The sequence below is a fragment of the Microcaecilia unicolor genome, chromosome 2 (genome assembly GCF_901765095.1).
Source record: "Microcaecilia unicolor chromosome 2, aMicUni1.1, whole genome shotgun sequence".
NCBI classification, from domain to species: Eukaryota; Metazoa; Chordata; class Amphibia; order Gymnophiona; family Siphonopidae; genus Microcaecilia; species Microcaecilia unicolor.
This window is the reverse complement of record NC_044032.1, coordinates 72,230,943-72,258,432: the sequence shown is the minus strand read 5'-3', so window position 1 is coordinate 72,258,432 and position 27,490 is coordinate 72,230,943. Positions and strand designations below refer to the sequence as shown.

General features: G+C 44.7%; 1 protein-coding gene across 4 annotated transcripts in view; it reads right to left on the bottom strand.

The window, feature by feature from the left end:
- SLC1A3 (solute carrier family 1 member 3) overlaps window positions 1-27,490 on the bottom strand; it is a 239,477-nt gene that overhangs the window by 41,138 nt on the left and 170,849 nt on the right. For 3 of the 4 annotated variants that reach the window (XM_030192149.1, XM_030192150.1, XM_030192151.1), the window contains one exon: window positions 20,758-21,053. The exons of the other annotated variant lie outside the window; for it this stretch is intronic. In XM_030192149.1, the coding sequence (XP_030048009.1) occupies window positions 20,758-21,053 (296 nt within the window). The remainder of the gene's footprint in view (window positions 1-20,757; window positions 21,054-27,490) is intronic. 4 annotated transcript variants of the gene reach the window in all.

Sequence of the window (27,490 nt, the reverse complement as noted above, 5' to 3'; positions counted from 1 at the left end):
CCATTTTCTGAAGGCGTTTCTTTTAGCCCTAATAGCTTCCTTCACCTCACTTTTCAACCACGCCGGCTGTCTTTTGGACTTCTGTCTTTCTTTTCTAATTTGCGGAATATGTTTGGCCTGGGCCGCCAGGATGGTATTTTTGAACAGCGTCCATGCCTGTTATACAGTTTTTACCCTCTCAGTTGCCCCCCTAAGTTTTTTTTTAACCATTCTTCTCATTTTATCATAGTCTCCTTTTTTAAAGTTAAACGCTAATGTATTTGACTTCCTGTGTATAGTTACTTCAAGGTTGATATCAAAACTGATCATATTATGATCACTGTTATCAAGCGGCCCCAGTACCATAACGTCCCTCACCAGGTTTTAGGACGAGAGTACTTAGTGCAGGATTTTAATTTCTCTTAGGTAGGCCTTTCTCTTGGGAGCATGAGCTTCAGCTAGGACACACTTTAATGCAGGTTTTCTTGGGGTCTGGACAGATGGCTTGGGTGGGGCAATAAGAAGCTTGAAAATAATTACTGTCTCTCTATATAAAACGCACCTCCAACGTTCTAAAAGTGAAGTGGCTGAGATCGCTTTTCCTCCATGAGTGTCTGCCCCGCCCACGCGTCAAACGTGATGACATCGAGGGCGGGTCATAATGACGACAACTACACTGTAAGCAAGGAAGCCCATTGGTTAATCTCTGTTTCCACTCCCCAATGCAGCCGTCATTCCCATACACTCAAAACGAAGCAAAATCACTGCTGGACCCCGTCCCACAGCCCACAGTCCCTCTCACCCACCCTCCCACAACTGCTCGCTCACCGTTCCGCCGCCCTCCCTCTCCTCCCCGACTCCGGCCATGCTGCAGGACGATTACTACACACGAGTGGAAGTGACCCAATCAACTACACTGTAAGCAAGGAAGCCCATTGGTTAATCTCTGTTTCCACTCACCAACACAGCCGTCATTCCCATACACTCAAAACCAAGCACACCTAGGAGCTGCTGATCCACATTGTCGTTTTTTTTTCCTTCTTCCATCTGAAACACGTCTAAAGCTGTTTCTACTGGATAAACTGCGCCTTAACAGGTAAAGGACAAAAGGTTTTTGTTCTTGGATTCTTACTGCACACCTTTTTAATTTATTTGAAAGCTTCCCATCTGTACATATGAATATCATGAAATCTAAATTAAATATCACTAAAACAGCTTGAAAAATTATTCTACGTGGTAGAAACAGCAATTTTAAACTCTGTATTTTCAGATCATTTGTCAACAATACAAAGTTTATCCAGGTAAGTGCCCGTGGCTGCATCAGCCCCGCCGTTGCCGCGTCAGCCCCGCCGTTGCCTGTCAATGTGTGCCACTGAAAGAGTATGAGGGAGCTCCAGCTGCCTCTGGGTCAGGACAGGACTTAGCTGGTGGATGCCAGAAGCAGTGTCTCCTTAGGTTGACAGCAAATAGCAACCCCTCCCCCCCAAGCACCTTGGAGGGAGGGAGGGAGGGAGGGAGGAAGGGAGTGGACAGGACTGTGGAACTGGGAGGGAGGGGGAGGGACCCTGGAACTGGGAGGGTGGGAGGGGGACTATGGAACTGGGAGGGAGGGAGGGAAGGTGACCCTGGAACTGGGAGGGTGGGGACCCTGAAACTCTGAGGGACGGTGGGGGGGACCCTGAAATTGGAAGGGACCCTGGAACTCAGAGGGAGGGGGGATGACCCTGGAACTCGGAGGGATGGAGGGAGGGGGGATGGAGGGGGGGGCCCTGGACCTGGGAGGGAGGAGGGAGGGGCCCCTGGCACACATTCTGATTCTCACACACACACTCTCTCTCTCACGGACACATTCACACCCAGTCTCACTCTGTCACACACACACACTCGCACATTCACTCTCTCTCACACAGTCAATCTCACACACACTCTCTCAAACATAAACACTCCGAGGAAAACCTTGCTAGCGCCCGTTTCATTTCTGTCAGAAACGGGCCTTTTTCACTAGTTAAATAATAATTGCAGTGCTCAGAACCGTGAAGCTTAGCCAATAATGGACGAGCCTCCACAATCCAATTATTGCACTGTATGGGTTATTGTGCTAAATTAGCTTCATGACCATCACCTACTGTTAAATTTCAAAGTAATCAGTCTCAACAATACCAAGTTCATTGTATTTTGTCCACTGGGGGTTCACAATCTGCCCATTATCCTATACCAATGCTGGCCTGAGGGAAAGCTGGGGTTAATGGGGCTGCATGGTCTATGACAACAACATTGGTGCAAACCTCTTACTCGGTTATCTATCTATATGTTAACCATCTCACGTGCAACTTTCTTTAAATTAGTCACCTTACTTTCTAAATCCTCTTACTCTCTTACCTATGTATCTTTTCCATCTTTGCTTATAACCTACATTGTCAATTAAAATGTTCTATTACATATTGTGTTGACATTGTTAGTAGTATACTATCAGGCTTATTTTCAAAAGAGAAGGGCGCCCATCTTTCAACACAAATTGGGAGATAGGCGTCCTCCCAGGGTAGCCCAAATCGGCATAATCGAAAGCTGATTTTGGGCGTCCCCAACTGCTTTCCGTCGTGGGGATGACCAAAGTTACCAGGGGCGTGTCGGAGGCGTAGCAATGGTGGGACTTGGGCGTGCATAACAGATGGGCGTCCTCGACCCATAATGGAAAAAAGAAGAGCGTCCCTGATGAGCACTTGGCCGACTTTACTTGGTTCCTTTTTTCTTATGACCAAGCCTCAAAAAGGTGCCCGAACTGGGATGACCTCCCCTTACTCCCCCAAAGGTCAGTAACCCCCTCCCACCCTCAAAAAACAACTTTAAAAATATTTTGTGCCAGCCTCTATGCCAGCCTCAAATGTCATACTCAGGTCCCTCGCAGCATTATGCAGGTCCCTGGAGCAGTTTTAGTTGGTGCAGTGCACTTCAGGCAGGCGGACCCAGGCCGACCTCCCCCCCCCCCCCCCCCACCTGTTACACTTGTGGTGGTAAATGTGAGCCCTTCAAAACCCACCAGAAACCCACTGCATCCACATCTAGGTGCCCCCCTTCACCCCTAAGGGCTATGATACTGATGTACAGTTGTGAGTAGTGGGTTTTGGGGGGGGCTCAGCACACAAGGTAAGGGAGCTATGCACTTGGGAGCAGTTTGTGAATTCCACTGCAGTGCCCCCTAGGGTGCCCGGTTGATGTCCTGGCATGCCGGGGGACCAGTGCACTATGAATGCTGGCTCCTCTCATGACCAAAGGGCTTGGATTTGGTCGTTTCTGAGATGGGTGTCCTTGGTTTCCATTATTGCTGAAAATCAGAAACGGTCAAGTCTACCATCTCTAAGGTCGACCTAAATTTCAGGATTTGAGCATCCCTGACCGTATTATCGAAACAAAAGATGGATGCCCATCTTGTTTCGATAATATGGGTTTCCCCGCCCCTTCACGGGGCCATCCTGCAACAACATCCCCAGGAAAACTTGGGCGTCCCTTTCGATTATGCCCCTCTAAGCCATGCTTTGTATTGTTATTTGAATATTTTTAGTGCTGTAATTGTCTATTGTTCATGTTTGATTTATTCTTACTGTACACCACCTTGAGTGAATTCCTTCAAAAAGGCGGTGAATAAATCCTAATAAATAAATAAATAAATAAATAAATAAATAAATAAATAAATAAATAAAATGTTACTTATCTTAGATGATCAGAACAACAGTTGGCTTATCCCATAGAACTCATCAAGTTGTCAAAAGATGAGGCTCAAGTAGTCCATCACTGCAAAATCACCCCCTCAAGATATCTTGGTGTTCTCATAAAACAGTCCAAAGTGAAATGTCTCCAATGAAATATACATATCCATTAAAAGCCACCATTTGTAATGAATCTCAACACGGGGCCATGTTTCATGTTTTCAGTATCATCAGGAGATTCTACAATATAACATACATGAATCAAATGAAAATAAAAAAAAAAATCAATCAAAAACCTTACTCTATTCATATAATGCACTAGAAAACTTGAAATTCAGTACTACCAAATGGTGGTGTTCAAAAATGTTTATCAGCAAAACTGGGTGGAGAACTCAAAAGGTATCACCACTCAGCCTAACAAAGTGAAAACACCAGCATATGCATTCTATAAATCCTATAACCACTGTAAAATCTTCCCAGAAAAAAACTACAGATGGTATAAAAAGGAAGAACTTTGTCATATCACCGACCATCTCACTTCTTTGTTCAGCCCATAGGGCATGATGGTGTTCCATTCATATATAAGTCTCTGTTCAAGTCTCAGTAGTATCAAAGAAACAACACCTTCCCAAGGTAAGGTAACCTGATGTAGGGCCACAAATTGCAAATCAAAAATCAAATATTGTGTAGTCTGCCAATATTCCACTAGTGGAGCTTCCACTTTCAAGTTGCGAATATTGCTAAGGTGTTTGGCTATTCGTAACTTTAATTTGTGTTTAGTTTGACCAATATATATGAGATGACACAGACATACAATAGCAAAAATAAGTTGCACAGAATTACAATTAGTTTTTGAATGTAATGTAAAACGTTTTTTGAGTGAGGATTCACAAACGTATCAGTGGTGAAAGAACATCTGCAAAAACGTATTGTCCACAAGGGGAATGTTCTACCGATCGAGGCTGTTCATTCTCAGATTGAAAGATTGCTCATCAACTCTCCAAGGATTTTATGCCTGGTGTAGGCAAACCAGATAAATTGTCAAAATCAGGCAATAATTGCAAGATAGACCAATGTTTGCAAATTATGCGACTGATTTGTTGTGCTTGCCTAGAATATGGTAATATACACACTGGTTTATCATAAGGTCCTGTCTCCTCTGTTCTGGAAGAGGAACAAAATAACCATTGCTGTTGAGCATTAATTGCCCTCTTGTGAGCTCTCTTAATGACCCTGTCAGGGTAACCGCTCTGTTTGAAAAGAGACTATAAATGGAATACCATCATTCCCTATGGACTGAACAAAAAAGTGGAATAGTCGGTGTTTTGACAAAGTTTGTCCATTTTTACCATCCATAGTTTTTTTCTGGGAAGTTTTTACAGTGGTTATAGGATTTATAGAGTGCATGTGCTGGCATTTTCACTTTACTAGACAAGCTGAGTGGTGATACCTCTTGAGTTCTCCACCCAGCTTTGCAAATAAACTGTTTTTGAACAACACTATTTGGTAATATTGAATTTCAAGTTTTCTAGTGCATTATATAAATAGAGTAAGGTTTTTGATTTTTAAAATTTTTGTTTGATTCATGTATGTTATATTGTAGAATCTCCTGATGATGCTGAAAACATGAAACACGCCCTTGTTTTGAGATTCATTATGAATGGTGGCTTTTATTGGTTTTGTATATTTCATTGGAGACATTTCACTTTGGACTGTTTTATGAGAACACCAGGATATCACGAGGGAGTGATTTTCCAATGATGGACTACTTGAGCCTCATCTTTTGACAACCTAATGAGTTCTATGGGATAAGTCAACTGTTATTCTGATCATCTAAGATAAGTAACACCTTTTTTGCATATTGCGGCCTCAAAAAACATGGTATTGTCAAGACTAATTACTTTGAAATGTAACACAGGTGAGACTTATAAAGCTAATTTAGCACAATAACCCACAGGCAGTGCAATGATTGGATGGTGGAGGCTCGTCCATTATTGGCTAAGTGTCACGGTTCTGAGCACTGCAATTATTATTTAATAGTAATTATTTTCAAGCTTCTTATTGTTATCGTTTGTTTATCGGGCTAGCGGCGGGAACCTCCAGGGGCACATTCATGATGACATCAGCGGTCTGGGCATATTTCACGGAAGCCCAGATGTTCTTTTGGTGCCTTTGCAGGAGTTCCAGCCTTGCTTGTTCTTGAATTCCAGGCTCGCTGGCTTCTGTGTTCCAGCTGAGTCAGTTCCTGAGTTCTAGCATTGCTCATTACAGAGTTCCAGCCTAGCTCGGTCCAGAGTTCCAGCCTAGCTCAGTCCTGAGTTCCAGCCTTGCTTGGTCCTGTGTACTTGCTTTGCCATGTCCTGAGTTCCAGTCTCACCTAACATTTGGATCTCTGCTTTTTCTCTGTTGCCTTGGACTTAGAGGTGACTTGTCTGCTGCAGCCGGGCCTACGACTGTAGTCCAAGGGCTCACTACTCCTGAACATAACAGGAGCCAACTAGAAAAAAGCAGCAGAGTGTGTCGATTGCCAACAAGGCCTAGAAATATGGGGTATTGCCATTCTAAAATCTTGCAAAGCCCTAAGAGTCCTGGCTGGCGTACTTCTAGACGAATTTGTGAGACTGATTGTACACCATCAATACCATCATACATATGAGATCACAGATATGATTCATTTTTTGGAAACAATGAATGTAGGAAATGATTTCATTATGGCTATAATGGATGTGGATGCTTTGTACACAAATATCCCTCAGACAGAAGCTTTAGAAATTATCAAACAAACCTTGCTAAAACACTATAAGCTAAATAGGATATCTTTTGAACTTCTTATGATTCTAGCAGAATACAGTATGTATTAAGAGGGGATTATTTTTGTTTTGATGTGGAGGGGCATTTTTGATATGACGTCCAAATCAGATTTTAAACATTCTGCAAAAACATCCAAAGATCCAGTGCCCAGCCTGCCTGCTGCCGCTCCGACCTGGATTTTGATGGGATGGGAGGCAAGGGGACAATAGTGGGATATGGATGGGAGGGGAGGGGAGGGCAGAGGAGAATCGTTGGACATGGAGGGGAGGCAAAAATTACGGGCCAAGGAGGGGAGGGCAGAGGAGAATCGTTGGACATGGAGGGGAGGCAAAAATTACGGGCCATGGAGGGGAGGGGAGGGGAGGGGAGGGGAGAATCACGGGACATGGATGGGATGGGAAGGCAGGGCACAGGACAATCATTGGACATGGAGGGGAGGACAGAATCGCGGGACATCGAGGGGAGGGGAGGGCAGGGCAGAGGAGATTCGATGGACATGGATGGGATGGGAGGACAGGAGAGAATCGTGGGACATGGATAGGAGGGCAGGGCAGAGGAGAATCGCTAGACATGGAGGGGAGGCCAGAATCGCGGGACACAGAGGGGATTGCAAGGCAGAGGAGAATCACTGCACATGGAGGGGAGGTCAGAATCGCAGGACACGGAAGGGATGGGAGGGGAGGGAAGAATCGCTGAACATGGGGGGGAGGGCAGGGGAAAGAGGAGAAATCGCTTAGATGAGAGCCTTCCTAGGACTCGTTTCATTTTTGACGAAACGGGCTTTGTTGCACTAGTTTGTATATATGTATTTGGTTGTACAGTTTTATATGAGCTATTTCCTGCATGCCAAACATGCTTTCCATACGAAAAATGTCTTTAGTTTGCAATTACTTGGGTTGTTTGAAAATTGCCCCTTGATTGATGTCTGAACTCTTTCTTGGTACAAAGATGTGCACATGGTAATGGCAATATTTATGTGAAATTCTGTGTAATAAGTACATCACTAAGGGCCCCTTTTACCAAGCTGCAGCAAAAGGGGGCTGGTGCTGGCATCAGCATGTGTTTTACATGCATGCCATGGACCCCTTTTACTGCAGTTGGTAAAACGGAAGTCTCGTCTTCCTGCAGGAAATGGCTGTGTGGCAAGTAAAGCCAATTTGGGGGGAAGCCCTTACCGCCACCCATTGAGATGGTGGTAAGGACTCCCGCGTTAACCGGGAAGCATGCGGCACTGCCTGATTACCGCTGGGTACACTCCAGCGCTACAAAAATAAAGACATTTTTGTAGTGCCGGAAATGACAGCGCGCTAGGGGTGGGAAGAACCGCTGGGCTGCTATGGTAGCCAGGTGGTACTTCCTGTATAGCGAGTGGTAAACCCACGTTGGGCTTACCACCACTTAGTAAAAGGAGACCTAAATGTTAGAGATGGTTTTTACCTATAGGAAAATAGAAATGAAATGGAGTCAGCTAATGAGCACAGGAACTAATCAAAGGCAAGGCAGTTTAAAAAGTGTTTGCTACCCAATGATTGGGTAGGGTAAAAATGTCCAGTGACATCATAATGTGCTTTGCATTCCTGACAGGGGGAAGATCAGAAGCAAATGCCGGTGCTAGAGGCTGTTAGCGCCATACTACGGTCTGTGCCAGAGCCAGTGGTTGGGAGGCAGGGATAGTGCTGGGCAGACTTATACGGTCTGTGCCCTGAAAATGACAGATACAAATCAAGGTAAGGTATACACAAAAAGTAGTACATAAGAGTTTATCTTGTTGGGCAGACTGGATGGACCGTGCAGGTCTTTTTCTGCCGTCATCTACTATGTTACTATGTTACTAGCACCAGCGTTTGCTAACGCCCCATGATCAGAGCCCTCGAGTGTGTGAAACAATGTGCTCAAGGCCTCCGAACACAACTAGCATGCAAATGCATGCTAAACAGGGCTAAATATATTCATCCCCAATGATCAGCGGCCAGCGTGCCAAAGATTGGGTTGCTGGCCGCGGCAAACCCTACACCAGCTCCAAGCTGGCGTTAGGGTTTGCAGATCATTGGGGAGGAATGGTGAGCCCTAATGCATGCTGGCAGGCCCCCATTCCCCCCAAAATCAAACTTGCCAGTGACAGGGGGCTGGAGGGCCGGTGGACCTCCGGTCCCCTCGACGATCCACCCCCAGGTTCAGGGAGGGCTAGCGATCCAGTGGATCTCCAGCCCCCCTAACTCCCCCAGCTAAAGGTCCCTGGTGACCTAGTGGGTGACCAACCAACCCCCCTCCAGCGACAGGGGGGCTGGAGGTCCGCTGGACCTCCGGTCCTCCCCAACGATCCACCCCCCCAGGTTCAGGGAGCCTGGAGATCTGGTGGGTCTCCAGCCCCCCCTAGTCCCACAGAAAGGGGTCCCTGGTGGTCCAGTCCCCCTTACCTTGTGGGTTGGAGGAGGGAGAGTAGCCTGCCTCCCTCCTCTTCCTGCGATGCCGCAAAATGGCGGCACCCAGCCCTGCCCAGTGTATCCTGGGATGTGCTGGGCAGGGCTATACACCAAATACACCAAACAGGAGGAAATATTTTTTCACACAAAGAATAGTTAAGCTCTGGAACTTGATGCCGAAGGATGTGGTAACAACAGTTAGCTTATCTGGGTTTAAAAAAAGTTTGGACAAATTTCTGTAGGAAAAGACCATAGTCTGCTATTGAGATAGAGATGGGGGAAGCTACTGTTTGCCCTGGAATTGGTAGCATGTTGTTACTAACTGGGGTTTTCTGCCAGGTACTTGTGTGACCTAGATTGGTCATTGTTGGAAGCAGGATACTGGGCTAGATGGACCATGATTGGTCTGACCCAGTATGGCTAAGTTTTTATGGGGATTATGTGCTGACAGCATCATGGATGCATGAGAAGTGTGAGCTTATTGGTGGGGGGGTGGAGGGGGAATGTCACTGGAAATAATCATCCATGGTCAAAATCTAGATGAAATTAGATAAATAATTTCAAGAGTTATTAGGGGCAGGGTGAAGTGTGCAGAGAGATAGCGCAAAAGCACTTAGACTTATAACGTTACATAGGAACCTATGGAACTTTGCAAATCTAAGTGCTTTGAAAATGAACCCCATGGGGGGGGGGGCAGAGTTAAGATGGCACCCAGAGCTTGACCGCGTTTCCAACAGAGTCTGTCTTAGAGCCTTGTTTCTTCAGAATTTACAACTTTTTCAAATGCCGCATACTAAAGGAAGGGGACGGTAAAGGGTTTACCACCGTCAACTCGATTACCTACCCCGACTCAACAGACGATCCTTAGGTATGCAACAAGCACTCCAGTACATACCGGTGTGAGCCCTGCTGTTAGTTCTGCTGGAGGAGCAGCAGAACTACTGGGGACTGAGACATCTTTATCTCCACCGGATTTTAATCCACCACCTTGTCCTGCTGAGCTTCGTGGAGAGGGTGGAAACTCACTGGAGCCGGAAGTCAGCGACCGGGGAGCTTCTGACAGCGGTCTCCCATGACAGGACGCAGCAAGAGATAAGATCGAGGAGACAGCAATGGCGTCTCCCAAGCTGGTTTCATTACAATCCATTTGGGAACTTATACAAGAAATGTCTACAACACTTACTAAGACTGCACAAGATACTACTTCCCTAGTAAGTAAAGTGGAAAACTTATCACTATCTTTGGAGACTTTTAGGCACAATACTGAAGTAAAGGTTACACAGTTACAGACTGAAGTTGTAAATTTAAAAACGACAACGGAAACTCTGATAAAAGACAAATTATTCGTCTCAAGGAGATTGGAACAGATAGAAAACTATAACCGTCGTTTAAACCTGAGGATATTAAATTTTCCTATTGCAATGGGGATTACACCATTGGATTTCTTCAAGAAATATCATATAGAAACGCTTAGATATCCTCAGGAAACAATTCCTCCTTTGAATAAAGTTTACTATTTACCTCCACCGAAAACAGCAAAATTGAGATCGGAGACTTCACAGAATCTATCCCTTAGTGGGATACAGGACATATCTGCTTTATAAGAGGAGTCTTTGTCAGAGGTTGAGTTAAGAAGAACTCTAATAGTCTCCTTCATATTCGAACAAGATCTGAATGCTTTGTTGAGATTGTACTTTAAAAACTCTATGAAGCTTTTTTGTGGACAAAAAATATGGCTATATCCTGATGTAGTTAAGTCAACACAAGAAAAAAGGAAAAAGTGTCTGACATTTAGGGAAGAAGTTAAAAGTATTGGAGCTACATTCCTACTTGCTTATCCTTGTAAGTGTTGTATTAAGTATTTAGGTAAGAAATATGTATTTTTAGATCCTGATCAATTACAAATTCTCCTGAATGCAAAAAGAATAACTAACTAGATGGTAATTGTAATTGAAGGAACATCTGATTAATATATAGGAAGGAATGGAATTTCTGGACAGGCCATCTTACTTAAAGTTATATACTGACTTTGTTTATCTCCTCATTTTTTCCTTCCTCCCCCCTCATCATATTGTGGTCTAAGAGGTATTTTTTTTTCTATTTCTCTTCTTAACAAATTTATGTCAATGATTTTTCTTTCATGTTACTAAATGCAAGTTGTCTTGTATAAAATTATAAATGCAATAAATAAAAGAAAAGAAAAAAAAAAAGAAAATGAACCCTATAGCCAGTCTAAACTTATAAAGCCAGTAAGAAACTAGGCTACAAAACAAGGTTAGTGTTAGTGTGAAAAGAGGATTATGCTTTCAGCATACTAATTAATGCATTGGCACAATGGTTTTGTTTGTTTCCAAAAAGCAAGTTACAATCTTACAAATATTTTCCAGTTTATGTGAAGTTATATTGCCTTAGCAACATCACAAACTACCAAATGCTTTTTATTTGACCAAGGGCCTACATTACAGAAGGATTTTGTACAAGATGTATATAGGAGCCACTAAATATACAGCTACTTTTCATTTATGTTTTGTTGATCATTAGGATGGGTAGACAAATACTGCAGTGCAGGAATTAGTCAAGATGCTGAAATACTTTTAACTTACAGTAGGGGGTCTTTTACTAAAGATTACCTCCAGTTATCTGCAGCAGGGCCCATTGGAATAAAATGGGACCTGCTGCAGATAACTCCAGCTAACCTTTAGTAAAAGATCCCCTGTGTGATTTAAACAAATGAAGCAATTTCTTAGTAATTCTTGCAAACCTTGAAACTTAAGAGAGAAAGAGAGCAAGAACAGAAAGAGAGAGATCTGGTTTAGAAAAGGTTTATAGAACCTATCTGAAGCCAGCATTACATTGCAAAAAAGCTTCTATATTGTACCTCACCTGGGAGAGCAACAAATAAGAAATTTTCATGAATTGCCTTTTCCAATCTACATGAGAAAACTTCCTGCACACTATTGAATCTTTTCTTAAAAACAGCCCACAGTTCACAGACATGGAATCTGAAACCAGCCCTAGAGAATAGTTCTATCAGGTCAAATTTAGTGTGGGGTACTTGAAAACATTTGAACAAAGACTATTATCTCCATCCCAGGAGGCACCTAGGGACCTTTTCCAGAGTTGGCCATGGACATAGAATATCCGTTTTTCAAGATAGGACACAATCGGAGCAGTTTTATAAATTAGGCAATGATATGAACAGGACTCCTTGCAGGATAGTGGATAAAAGACTTTATGTATTCCTCTATCATGAGATTTGAGGCTTCATTTAATTAAAAATTTGTATTTCAGGAACCGGAAGTGGATGGTCCTTATTGTTTATTAAACAAACTTATTTGATTTATTATTGCTTCAAGCATTATTTTGTTACTCCATTATAGACAAATTAGGCACCTACATTTCCATGTGTTCCCAGCCAGGCAGATTCAGAAGAGCAAAATTAAAATCTACATCTGGTGGTGGAACCAGAAAACAGTGATGGAATTCAAAAAGGAGTGGAATATATACAGAGAATCCCTACAAGGCAAAAGGATGGAAACTCAACAATCAATGTTTCAGCTCTAAACAGTGGTAAGGTGACATTTGTAACTTTTAAATAAGCTTGGAATGGGGGATAACTTGTATAGAACTGCAGTTAAAACCCTAAATGAAAGTATTGGTGATGGTGGTGGTAGATGGGTGGAGAACCTGTGCACAATGGAAGTTATAACTTGAACCACCATACTGGGCAGACTGGAGGGACCATTGCGATCTTTATCTGCCATCATCAATCTCTTTTTAGATCTGGCAAGGGCCTTTGATGCAAACCTGTGGAAAATCCTCCAGAAATCTGTTTTTTAAAAGGTTTCCATCATGAAAACTTTCTACAAAGAAATGCCGACATAAGTAAAGGAATGTAGTGAATCCTTTGATCCTTTTTGAGTCTTAAATGATCCAAAACAAGGCTGTATCCTGGCACCAAACACTCTCCATCAACATGATACTTCTAGATACTTTCAATGACATGGATGAAGAATTTATAATCAGCCATGAACAGATGGAAAATTGTTCAACCTAAGTTAGAGGCTTGCTCTAAGGTGGTAGAATCAGTGGTCAGAAACCTGTTTGTGGGTGACGGAATATTAGTAGCTCATTTACTGTAGGACATCCAAATGAATATAGACCAGTTTGCCCAGGCAGCTAGACATTTCCGGCTTACCACCAGCCTGAAAAAATTGAGGTCATATACTATATGAAGCTTACAGTTTTCATCAAGGGCACTTAAATACAACTGACTAATGGTGGACAGGAAGGGAGGCCAGGGGAGAGAGGAGGGCTGCTGCACATGGGGGGAGGGCAGGGCAGACTGCAGGGTTGCTGGACATGGATCGATGGAGGGGAGGGCAGGGGACAGAGGAGGGTTGCTGGACATGGATGGATGGAGGTGAGAATTATTAAATTTAGAACAACAAAAAACTCGCCCGTTTTAACGGGCTTATATTTACTAGCCGTTAAGCCCGTTAAAACGGGCGAGTTTTTTGTTGTTCTAAATTTAATAATTCTCACCTCCATCCATCCATGTCCAGCAACCCTCCTCTGTCCCCTGCCCTCCCCTCCATCGATCCATGTCCAGCAACCCTGCAGTCTGCCCTGCCCTCCCCCCATGTGCAGCAGCCCTCCTCTCTCCCCTGGCCTCCCTTCCTGTCCACCACCCCTCCTCTCTCCCCTGCCCTCCCCCCATGTTCAGCAACCCTCCTCCTTGCCTTGGCCTCCCCCCCATCCACCAACCCTGCTGTCTCCCCTGCCCTCCCCCCATGTCCAGCAACCCTCCTCTTTCCCTTAGCCTCCCCTCATCCACCAACCCTGCTCTCTCCCCTGCCCTCCCCCCATGTCCAGCAACCCTCCTCTCTCCCCTGCCCTCCCCCTATGTCCAGCAACCCTCCTCTCTCCCCTGCCCCCCCCCCCATGTCCAGCAACCCTCCTCTTTCCCTTGGCCTCCCCCCGTCCACCAACCCTGCTCTCTCCCCTGCCCCCCCCATGTCCAGCTACCTTCCTCGCCACCGCTCCCTCCCCCCTCTGTGCCGGGACCCCTGCACTAACATGACAGCACCTCTCATCACCCTGTGAAAGCGCTGCAGACAGCAGAAGATCGATCTTCTGCTGCCTGCAGCGCTTTCACATGGAGGTGAGAGGCACTGTCATGTCAGGGCAGGGGGCTCGGCATGGAGGGGGGCGGGAGCGGTGGCGGCAACGTCGGGGAGGGGGTGGAGGTTGGTGCTTCACCGATCTCGGCGACCTCCATTACGTTCGGCCTGTTCTGTACTCTCCGCCCCTCGCCCCGCCTCTGACTCCTCCTCCTTTCTGGTTCTGGAGCTGGTGGAGGCGGGGCTTGGACTTTTCCTCTCCCAATGTTTGGGCTCTACTGCGCATTTGCGGGTGAGTCAGTCACTTGTCATTTATATAGTTAGATAGCATTTATATCCCACATTTTCCCACCACGGGCAGGCCCAATGTGGCTGACATCAGTCTGAAAAGGCATACATCAATCAGGCACAAACAATGAAGTACATGGAAGTAGGAGAGATCAGTGAGTAATTACAGAGAAGGGGAAGGGGTAATAGGTTGATGATGTCATTAAGATAGATACAGTTCAGTAGTTATTAACACCACCACCTTTTAAATATGTTGAATTGATCTGGTCTGGGCTTCAAAGTAAATAAAAGCCAAGCCTAATGTAAAGTTAGAGATCAATATTCAAAGAAAGCAGAGCTCCTAAATTTATGAGGTCATTTGAAAGCATCTACACTGGAAATAGCAGCATTTACCTATGCAGATTGCATATACATGTAAATCGTAATTTCAGAAAGCTGCTAGTTACACTCGTTGTGACAAAGGTTTCAAGGGAGCTTGCTCTTTTCTGTATTTTGGGTTGAAAAAGTATGTATGCATACAATACATGCTGCAGCATGCATTTTATAATGTATACATATAAATTGCAACTGTGCCCCAGAATGTAGTGCATACTTTTACATGTGGAGTGAATTTGTAAGATGAATTATGCATGTGTATATTGTCGCATGCATGCGAAAATGACATTATAAAAACTTACTGCCAAGCGTATCTGCAAACTTTGTACCTATGGATGACAAGGGTGAGAAGATGCAACTGTTTTCAGGGCCGTGCCAACACAGTAAGCGGGGTAAGCACCGCAGGGGGGCGCTGACTTCTGGAGGGCGCCGCCCAGCTCTGCTCACTTGCAAAATCTTTTACCTGAAGTTGTGATTCTCCTCTCTCCCCTGCCCTTCCCTCTCTGCGTCAGGAAGTGAAGACAGCCTAGTAGTGCTAACTGAGGCAGACACGCTCTGCTAAAGTTGCTTCAAAGAGTACAACCAGTGCTATATATGTGTCTTTGGTGTGGGAAGAACTCCTCATTCAGGGTGAGCTTGAACAACATTCAAATTAAAGAGAACAGGTTTGGAGGGAGGTGTGCAAGTGAGACTGGGGAGAAATAAAAAATAAATAGTGTAATTGTTTGTTAAAATCTGTAAGTGGTTCAAAGTTTTTGTTTTTTTTTCTGAGCATGTACACTGAGAGGAGGGCATAACTGCAATGATGTGTGCAAAATTATCAGTTAACCTGAGATAACTACAGCTAAAAGCCATTTCATTGGCTGATGGTTCAAACAGTAGGTTCAAAGAGGAAGTTTAGCTGTGTTGAAGAGCTGGTAAGTGAAAATCTGATTGCTTTTTTTGTGTGTAATTACTAAATGTTTATTTCTTATATATCTCCACCATTCATGATGTATTGTAAGCCACATTGAGCCTGCAAAGAGGTAGGAAAATGCGGGATACAAATGCAATAAATAAATAAATAAATAAATAAATATAAAACATTCTGCTTGGATAGGAAGAGTTTGTGATATGTGAAAATACATTTTGCTTTAATGAAATTGCTAAACTTTAGAGTCAGAGACTTATCAATGAGGGATACATACAGTGCTTTTTTTGTTCCGGTACAGCATACTGGCACCTTTTTCCTGAGATCTGGCTCACTTGCCTGCTCCCTTCTGATCCTGCTCTCGCGCACCAAAATCTTTTACCCGAAGTCACGATTCTCCTCTCTCCCCTCCCCTCCATGTCCAGCAATTCTCTCTCTGCTCCCCTGCCCTCCCCTCCATGTCCAGCATGTCACCTCCCTCCCCTGCCCTCCCCTCTCCTCTCCATGGTGGACATGGAGGGGAGGGGAGAGGAGGGCAGGGAAGAGAGAATTGCTGGACATGGATGAGAGGGGAAGGCAGGGGGCAGAGGAGATATACTGGACATTGAGGGGAGGGGAGGTTAGCAAAGAGAGATTCGCTGGACATGAAGGGCAGGGGAGAGAGGAGAATCGTTGTACATGGATGAGAGGGGAGGGCAGGGGAGAGAGGAGAATCGCTGGACATGGATGAGAGGGAGAGGGCAGGGGAGAATCACTGGACATGGATGAGAGGGAGAGGGCAGGGAAGAGAGATTCTCTGGACATGGATGGATGGAGGAGTTGGCGGGGAGAGAGGAGAAATGCTGGTCTTGGATGGAGGAGAGGGGAGTGAGAATTATTGCTTTATATGGATACAGGGGAGGGACGAGAGAGGAGAAATGCTGAACATGGATTGAGGTGAGGAAAGAAAAAAGAAGAAGATGCACATGGATGGAGATGAGGGAAAGGGAAGAGAGGAGAAAAACTGCACATGGATGGCGAAAATAGGCAAAAGCTGGAGCCACGTTATACCTCCTCCAGTCAATTCCACAGCTTTTACTTATGGATGTAGGGCAAGAAATGAAGAAGAAAGGAGGAAAGTAAAGAAATAAATGGAAAGGAAGCCCTGGAAACGGAGTTAAGAGAACAAATAGAGAGCAGCAGAATCAGAGACTCGGACCAATATGGATAGAAAAACAAAGTCACCAGACAACAAAGGTAGAAAAAAATCATTTTATTTTCATTTTAGTGTTTGGAATATGTCCACTTTGAGAATTTACATCTGCTATCTTATTTTGCAATGTATAGCAATTTGTTTTCTAAGAATATTGCTGACAATTCCTGTCAGTGTGGCAAGTGGTGAGCGATCATTTTCACGGTTAAAAATCATAAAAAATTATTTGCGATCAAGTATTTTGCAAGAAAAGCTTGTAAGCCTTGCCATCTTGTGCCACACGGGGGAGGGGGGCACCAACTGATAGTCTGCAGGGGGGCACCAGAGACCCTAGGCACGGCCCTGACTGTTTTCCTTCCCCAACCTAAACAGGAATACACTATGGAACACATGCATACTTCTTTTTATATTATTCTTTATTTTTATAATTTTAATGCAGTTCCAGAGGAGATGCAAAAATATTATGACATAGCAGTTAGTATAAACTATGATAAATGAACTCGGATATGTTTGCAGAGTATAATGTGTACATATAAATGACTTCAGTTCAATGTTAATGAATTAATTTGGTTTGATTTATAAAGGTTTTTGTTTCTTCTAATGACACAGAAAGAAAGAAAAGCATTAATGAGTTACACCTTACATTAGCAGCAGACTTTAATCTAAAAGAATTGTGTATTGAGGGATACACTTTAAAAAGTTTAGTTGGGAAGCCCAAATGTTTAACGCCACATCAATCTGTGTTAAATGCACTAGGGGAGAGAATAATTTTTATCGTGCAATATGGAGTTGTGTTATCCTACAACATTTCTGGACTACTTATATGAGCAGACTGATTGGGCAAAATATACCCCTAGGTCCTGAACTTGTTATATTGGATTTCCTGGATGGGGTGGGGGTGGGGATATCTTTACAAAACGTAAGATTTATCTCACGACCTGGGGTCCATACTTGCAATCCCTTTTGCCAATAGCAAGAAGCTTAGGGGTCCTTTTACTAAGGTGCGCTGAAAAATGACTTGCAGTAGCATAGGCATGGGTTTTGGGTGCATACCAATCCATTTTTTAGCATGCCTGTAAAAAAAGGCCTTTTTTGCCAAAAATGGACGTGTGGCAAAATCAAAAGTGCTACACGTCCATTTTGGGTCTGAGACCTTACCGCCAGCCATTGACCTAGAGGTAAAGAATCCAGGTGGTAATGACCTATGCACATCAAATGCCACTTGGCACGTGTCTGTTACATGTGCCCGTAAATAAAAAATATTGTTCAGATGCGCATATCAGACGCGCACCAAAAATGAAATTACTGCAAGAGCCATGCGGTAGTTGGGTGGTAACTCCATTTTGGCGCACGATGAGTGCGCGTAGACACTTACACGGCTTAGTAAAAGGGCCCCTTAATAATGAATAAATTGAGATAAGAGAGTGTGCACCTTATGAGTGCATGGATCAGGCCAGTAACCTTGGGGAAGATGGGGAGAGGGGATGAGGGATGTTATGAGATTACTAGATGTAAGTTAAGTTACCATTGGAAGGTATATATTACAGAGTATTGGGAGTCAAATACAGGACAGTGGAATACTTTTTTGTTTGGAGATCCATGCTCCTCCATAAACCTCACCTCCAACTCTACCACCAACTCCACTCCATCCCCAGCATCTCTCCTTCCTTTCCCTACCATCCCATAGTCATCCCCCCCCCCCATGGGGAGGTAAGGAGGGCAAATTTGGGGGGGGTGCCATGGCACCTGTGGATCCTCCCATTCTGACGCCTATGGTCAAATATAATAATTTTGTGATAGAGTTAGGTTTTTGGATGGTAGTCTTGTTTTGTTCCTTGTTTCCTTTACAATTAAATAAAATTGTCCAAACATAAACCCCCCAATATTCAGCTGGCGATCAGCAGCGCTGTTAATATCCACTGCTGCGTTGCATCCGGATATTCAATACCATGCCATATCCGGTCATTGGTATTGAATATCTGGGTTTATTTAAGTTGGCTAGCACATGCCCAGTTAACTCGATATTCAGAAATGACCGGCAATGCACAAAAAGTGGTCCTATTATTAAGCTATGCTGAAAGGTGGCCAGCGCTATCCCCAGTGTGGGGCTTTTCCGCAGGCTGAGGCCACTTTTAGTGTGGCAGTAAAATGGCCCCATTTTCCATTTCCCTCTTAATGACCATATGCTAATTTCCCCATTAGCATGTGGCCATTAGTGTGTGAGCATCTACCGACACCTATCTTCTAGGCAGAAAGGGCTCACATGCTAATCCTGTGCTAATCGATTAGTGTGTGGTGATGTAGCTGCACTAACCGATTAGTGTGGTACATGCCTACTCTCTGCCCCTAGAATGCCCCAGCACTAAAAAATGAAACCTATTTTTTAGCGCATGGGAAGCACGTGCGGATCCCAAAACCATGGTAAACACAGAAGAGTGCTTAAAGGGCCCTAAAGATAGGACAGCTATTTATGTGGCCCTATTTATGTGTTAACACTAGTTGGTTAGCTATGAATATCAGGAGCTAACTGGACTCTGCACCTGGAACGTCCCCGACATAGCCATCTTGCACTATGGCGCTAATCGGTTATTTTTCAGCAAAGATAACCAGTTAAGTACCACTGAAAATGACCAGAAAGCTGACGATAAGCACTTTAACCGGTTGGCGGCTCTTCCCTGCTGGTTAACTCTCTTTGAATATCTGCCAGAAAAAGCTTAGTTGGGATGCGTGTAAAATAAGAGGTTAGTTATATAAGTTGGTAGTAGTTGGTGCACCCTAAGTGGATTTATAGCTACTGAAAAAACCGGTAAGGATAATTCCATTTTGCTAGTTAGTCCTCCGAGAGCACCCACTATATCCGTAAATAGTGTTTACCTTGTTCAGTTATTTACTACTCCTGCACAACTAAGTGCCTTTTTTTTCAGGATGTTGCTAACTTGCAATTACAGGATTTAATTGGCGGAATCATCTGTTTGCCCTTATACATCAGCTTGACCCCTAGCTGTAGTACCATGAGGGTATTGGTAGGAGTCGCTGGTGCATTTTGAGCCTGGTGCTGGAAGGGGCAGGAGCGACTGGGGAGCATTCCTACTCTGATACCAATACACTTCCTGGGATTTGCAAGATAGCCCTGGGGGGTTTATAGGGGAATGGAAGGTATAGAAGAGGGGGATGTTTTGGGGCTATCAGAGGGAAGGGTATTTGAGGGGAATCAGAATTTTGGGGCTACCTTGGGGGGTTAGTATTGGGGGAAGCAGGTAAAAAAAAGTAGGATCTCGGTGTGTGTGTGTGGGGGGGGGGGGGGGGGGGGGATACTTCCACCCAGCCCCTTTAAGAAGTGGCCCAGAAGCATCAGGCTGCAATATTGTAGCTAATCTTCTGAGCATGGAAAAATAATGCTGCTTTGAGAGGTTGTTCGTAAGCAGCGTTATTGGCTATCTCAATACTGCAGGTTAGTCACTCCTTAGGAAAATTAAAGTGCAGTAAAAGCCAACTTAAGTAATTACGCCCTTAATCTGCATCAATTTGTAGGTTAACACACATTAAATTAATTTAGCACACACTAAATTTTGTTAGGCATGCTAACAAACTGAATGAATGCTACACGAATACACATCCCTATGAACTAGATAAACTACTTTGAAAACTAAATCATGTATAGTACATGTTCACCTGAAAACAATATAAATTTTGTAAAAGAAAAATACAGTAGAAACAAAGAAAAAAACCTGCTGGGTTGTAGAGCCTCTGTAAACTTAATACTAGCACACTCTGTACGTGGTCATATAAAAAAAAGAGGAAATAAATAGTAAAGCTAAATAAAATTCACATTTGTGATGCACTCTAAATGATTTGAGGAGGCATTCATTTGAAAATTAATTAAAATATTTTCAAATGAGTGAATGATACCATGCCTTGCTAAAAATTGATTTCACAAAGGATTGGTACTTACCACATGATGACAGCGACCAATCTCATGATAGCTTCATTGAGGCAGTCAAAGAAATCTTTTAATGCCTTCCCTTTCTCCTTCATGTTACCAATGACCAGGCCAAAGCACATTGAGAAAACCACTAGCCCCAGTGCATTCACTCCATTCACAGCTCCTGGGACAGGGATGACGACTTCTCTCATTTGGGATAGAGCCTTCACTGCATCCGATACGTTGCTTATTATTGACGAGGTGACAGAGGTTTCATTTTGTGGCACAGGTACTTTGAAGAGTTTCTTCTCATAGTTGGTTTTGAACTGAATTAAAAAAGAAAAAAAACAGAAAGGAAGAGCAATTTAGAGTAGAAGACAAAAAAATATCATTGGAAATTTAATCACAGTTTCAGGTTATCAAACTCTTTCCCATGGGGGCAATTTCTCCAAATGGGTTAGTTTTGTGCATACCATGACAGGAATGAATCTCACTCCTATGCTAGAGCATGTGGAATATGACCCCAGTCTCTCAAACTTACTGCTAATGCTTGTCATAGTACTTACATTAGGCCAAAGAGAGCTCCTTTCTGGAGTTCATAAGATGTAATATGTACAGGCAACTTATCCAGGTGTGCTTGAAAATTCTATTTGGTGGAGGAGTGGCCAAGTGGTTAGGGTGGTGGACTTTGGTCCTGCGGAACTGGGTTGAACTGAGTTCAATTCCCGGCACAGGCAGCTCCCTGTGACTCTGGGCAAGTCACTTAACCCTCCATTGCCTGCCGCATTGAGCCTGCCATGAGTGGGAAAGCGCGGGGTACAAATGTAACTAAAATAAATAAATGGGAAATATTTCTGTATCCTTCTGCCACATTTTCTTGGTCCTATGCAAAAACACAGGGAACTATCCAGATAACTGTGCAGTTATCTGGCTATTTTCCTTAGCTGCAGATCTCCATAGTCGAAGGACAATCTTAACATTAACTAGAATGCTATCTGAATAGTGAACTGAATATCACCATTATCTGGAGAGCTGCAGCATTATCACACTGCCCAGATGTTCAACACCAGCCGCAATCCGGATACTGGTGCTGAATGTTCAGATTTATTTTTGCTGCTGCAGTTGGTATTTAAACAAAACACTAGCTGTACTGGCAGAATATCGAGCAGTCAGTTCTTTAGATTTACTGGTTTCCACAACATTACAGTCAGGGCTGAAACAGCTTAAACTGTATAGATACAATGGAGTGAGGGAATTTTGGGGACAGAGAAAATGGAGCAGACATTTTAAACCCAAAACTGATGCTGCTTCTAGAAGCAGTGTTCCCACTATTTTTTTATTGCGTGCCATGCACTAACATTCAGATTAATGTTCAGTATCTGCTCCCAGTTAACGCGGAAGCACTTAGGGGCCCTTTTACTAAGGCCTGGTAGGAGGTCACGTGATGCTAGGCTAGGGGGAGGACGCCGCACGTAATTGCTCCGCGGTCCCTCGAATAACATCTACCCATAGCGGCATCTAAAGCTGGGGGAAAACCCTGAGAAATTGCAGGAAAAGCAGTGGGAACCTCGCGAAAGCAAAACCTAGCCAAAACCGCTGCGGAAATCGAGTCGGAATGACTACAAAAGCAAGCCGCAAAAAAAGCAAGCCGCAAAGAAGGCACGAGGAGCCGCGTGGGAGACGGCAAGATGGCCGACGCAGGCTCTTCGGGTGAATCGCCGAGTTCGATCTGGGCAGCAGAGATTGCAGGAGAAGTTTCAAGTCTCCTAGAAGTATCAGTAGAGAAAAAGCTGCAGCGGATTTCAGACCAAATTGAGAAGCTGGATGGTAAAATGGAGGGACTGAAAACTGACTTATCAGGCTTCCAGCAGCGCTTATCTGATGTAGAGGATCAGAGCATACAGCATGAAACCCAGCAGTAAGAAATGCTAAAGAGGATGGAAAGCCTAGAGTCTAAAATTGAAGACCTAGAAAACCGCTCTCGCCGCAACAACTTAAGACTTGAGGGGCTGCCGGAGTCCATCAGAGAAGTGGACCTCCGGCAGTTCTTGGAGAAGTGGTTACCCCAGGTGTTGAATCTGAAGCAGATGGAGAGCGGTTTGAAGATTGAGCGGGCACACCGGCTCGGGCTACTAAGACAAGGGAAGGACAGACCGAGAGTAGTGATCTGCAGGGTCCTGAATTACACCCACAAGCAGGACATTTTGCATACATGGCGGCAGCAGGGTAAAATCCAATATGAAGAGTCTATGGTGCTGTGTTTTCAAGACTTTTCAGCAGCGGTAGCGGCACAGCGCAGACAATTTACAGAGGTCTGCAAGCAACTCTATGAGAGGCAAGCAAGCTTTGCATTACTTTTTCCTGCCAAGCTGCGCATACAGTTTGAAGGCAAGCCGCACTTCTTCACGTCCCCGGCGGAGGCGAAGCAGTTTGTGAAGCGAATGGAAGGCACCGCGCTGGAGAGCGGTGAAATGGAGACTGCTGGTAATCGCCCAGAATAATGCTCCGCTGGGAGATGTGTGACAAGAGAAGAACATGCGATACCAGGGGAAGACTGTTGAGAGGTAGTGCAAAAGGCAGCAGTGGACAGTAAATTGAAGGGGTTGACTACTGCATTTGGGAGGTGGGCAAGAGGAAGAACCATAGATTAATTACTCATGGGAAGAGAAGAATTTTTTGGAAATGGGGTGATAAAAGTTATAGTGTTCTATGATGTCGTAGGGTGAGGGGAGGGGCATGGACGTGACCAGTTCTCAAGTGAGGACACAGTCTCAGTTTTCGGGGAGGGAGGGAGGTGGGGAGGGGGGAGGGACTGGGTGGGATGGGGAGGGTGAGGGGAAGATGGGTGGGGAATATGAGAGTGAGCCTACATATATTGTGTGCTGGATGTTATTTGTACTTTATTGTGTTGTTCTCCTTTTCAGAGCAGAACGGAGTGTGAGTTGTAGAGTACAATGCTCTAAACAAGGTGGCGAAAGGGGACTGCACCCATGGGCTGGGGGGTGCGTCCTCATAATGAAGGTTAAAAGATCAAAATTTAAGACAGACCTGCAGATGAATGAGACCGTTTAAGTTAGTGTCCTGGAATGTGGGGGGGATATCCTCACCCATTAAACGCACAAAGGTTTTGCAAGCACTAAGGCGACATAAAGCAGACCTTGCGTTTTTGCAGGAAACACACTTGACCACTCAGGAACATAATAAATTCCAGAAGGGCTGGGTAGAACACGTGGTGGGTTCCCCGGCGGCAGGCAAGAAAGGGGGAGTAGTGATTTTGATACGTAAAGGCCTGCAGGCTCAGATTAAGCGGGTTAAACAGGGTGCAGAGGGGAGATACGTTCTGGCTGAAGTGGAGATGGGGAGCATTAGGTATATTTTATGCAACGTGTATGCACCCAATGTGTATGATCGCAAATTTCATCGAACCCTTATAGAGCTGCTGGGTCCTTATCAGGGGAGTAATGTGATTTTGGGAGGGGATTTCAATCTGGTGTATGACGCTCAGATGGATAAGACGGGTCCCTCAGCAACTAGTCGGGTTCAGGGGGTGGGGGGACTACCCTTCCTCTGCTCCACACTGGACTTGATAGACGTGTGGAGAGTGTTACACCCAAATATGAGGGACTATACACACCTGTCCAGGGCGCACCTCACACAATCGCGTATCGATTACTTCTTCATTTCTAGAAATTTATTTCCAAAAGTAACAACAGCAGAGATAGGGCCGTGTGAGGTGTCAGACCACTCCATCATCTGGATGCAGTTGCAGGGACCCAGGGAGGGGGAAGGAGGGGGAAGCTGGAGATTTCCATTTGAGTTATTTTGGGACCCACATTTTAAGGCTTATATACAGTGGGGGAAATAAGTATTTGATCCCTTGCTGATTTTGTAAGTTTGCCCACTGACAAAGACATGAGCAGCCCATAATTGAAGGGTAGGTTATTGGTAACAGTGAGAGATAGCACATCACAAATTAAATCCGGAAAATCACATTGTGGAAAGTATATGAATTTATTTGCATTCTGCAGAGGGAAATAAGTATTTGATCCCTCTGGCAAACAAGACCTAATACTTGGTGGCAAAACCCTTGTTGGCAAGCACAGCGGTCAGACGTCTTCTGTAGTTGATGATGAGGTTTGCACACATATCAGGAGGAATTTTGGTCCACTCCTCTTTGCAGATCATCTCTAAATCATTAAGAGTTCTGGGCTGTCGCTTGGCAACTCGCAGCTTCAGCTCCCTCCATAAGTTTTCAATGGGATTAAGGTCTGGTGACTGGCTAGGCCACTCCATGACCCTAATGTGCTTCTTCCTGAGCCACTCCTTTGTTGCCTTGGCTGTATGTTTTGGGTCATTGTCGTGCTGGAAGACCCAGCCACGACCCATTTTTAAGGCCCTGGCGGAGGGAAGGAGGTTGTCACTCAGAATTGTACGGTACATGGCCCCATCCATTCTCCCATTGATGCGGTGAAGTAGTCCTGTGCCCTTAGCAGAGAAACACCCCCAAAACATAACATTTCCACCTCCATGCTTGACAGTGGGGACGGTGTTCTTTGGGTCATAGGCAGCATTTCTCTTCCTCCAAACACGGCGAGTTGAGTTCATGCCAAAGAGCTCAATTTTTGTCTCATCTGACCACAGCACCTTCTCCCAATCACTCTCAGCATCATCCAGGTGTTCACTGGCAAACTTCAGATGGGCCGTCACATGTGCCTTCCGGAGCAGGGGGACCTTGCGGGCACTGCAGGATTGCAATCCGTTATGTCGTAATGTGTTACCAATGGTTTTCGTGGTGACAGTGGTCCCAGCTGCCTTGAGATCATTGACAAGTTCCCCCCTTGTAGTTGTAGGCTGATTTCTAACCTTCCTCATGATCAAGGATACCCCACGAGGTGAGATTTTGCGTGGAGCCCCAGATCTTTGTCGATTGACAGTCATTTTGTACTTCTTCCATTTTCTTACTATGGCACCAACAGTTGTCTCCTTCTCGCCCAGCGTCTTACTGATGGTTTTGTAGCCCATTCCAGCCTTGTGCAGGTGTATGATCTTGTCCCTGACATCCTTAGACAGCTCCTTGCTCTTGGCCATTTTGTAGAGGTTAGAGTCTGACTGATTCACTGAGTCTGTGGACAGGTGTCTTTCATACAGGTGACCATTGCCGACAGCTGTCTGTCATGCAGGTAACGAGTTGATTTGGAGCATCTACCTGGTCTGTAGGGGCCAGATCTCTTACTGGTTGGTGGGGGATCAAATACTTATTTCCCTCTGCAGAATGCAAATAAATTCATATACTTTCCACAATGTGATTTTCCGGATTTAATTTGTGATGTGCTATCTCTCACTGTTACCAATAACCTACCCTTCAATTATGGGCTGCTCATGTCTTTGTCAGTGGGCAAACTTACAAAATCAGCAAGGGATCAAATACTTATTTCCCCCACTGTAAGTGAAAAATGGAAGGAGTACGTGGACCATAATAAGCAACATCAGTGCCAGCCCAGTTTGTATTGGGAGACATCTAAGGCGGTGATACGGGGGGGGGGGGGGGGGGAGATAATTGCATACAGGGCCAGAGCTAAGAAAATGAGAGACAAGGAGATCATCAGATTGGAGAAAGAAGTCCGTTATCAGAGGGTTAGGTGTGGGGCGTGCATGACATCAGAGGAGAAAGGAGCTCTATTAGCCTCCCAGAAAGCGCTGAACGAATTACTGCACCAGAGGGCGGTAAAGTCCCATAAGTACTATCAATATCAATATTTCATTCATGGTAATAAAGCTGGGGCGTTGCTGGGGAGATTGATACGTGGAAAACGGGGCTGTCAGGGAATTTTGGAAGTCAAAGATGAGGGTGGCCGACTTCTCAGGGAATCAAAGGACATTGCTAATTGTTTTAAGAGGTATTATGAAAAACTATATAGGGAGCCTACAGAGATAATGCAAGATAGTATGCTTTACTTAATCAATCAAGCCCTGCCGCAGATTTCAGATTCCCAGAAAGAGTACCTAAATGGCCCCATTACGGAAGGCGAGTTGATGCTGGCGCTTCAGCAGAGCAATATCCAAAAAGCACCGGGGCCTGATGGGTACACCATTGCCTACTACAAGTTAGTCCAAGAACAGGTGACACTTCCTTTGTTAAATCTTTACAATGAGATGGTTACCTCCGGGGTAATGTCTGATACATTGAATGTAGCAAAAGTGATAGTACTACCAAAGCCAGGGAAGGATAGTACTGAAGTAGGGTCATACAGGCCCATTTCCCTATTAAATTGTGATGTAAAAATCTACGCCAAGATCTTGGCCAACCGTCTGGCCAGGGTTCTGCCAGACTTGATTGCATCCCCGCAGGTGGGATTTGTGAAGGGAAGATCGGTGGGGAGCAATGTCCGGGCGCTCTTGGCATCCCTGGAGATTATGGAGAGGCAGAAAAGGCCTTCTCTGCTGGTCAGTTTCGACGCAGAGAAGGCCTTTGATCGTGTCATTTGGAATTTTATGTTTACAGTAATGGAAAAGGTTGGGGTGGACCGTCATTTTCGTACTGCAGTAACGGCACTCTATTTCAACCCGCAGGCATTCATGTGGGTCAATGGGGAGCAATCGGCATTGTTTAAGATCAGAAGAGGCACCTGGCAAGGGTGTCCCTTGTCCCCATTGTTGTTTGTGCTCGCTCTGGACCCATTGATTAGGAAATCGTGTCCCACCCAGAGGTGGAGGGGGTGCGGTGGGGCTCCTCCATGTTTAAGGTGTCTGCATTTGCAGACGA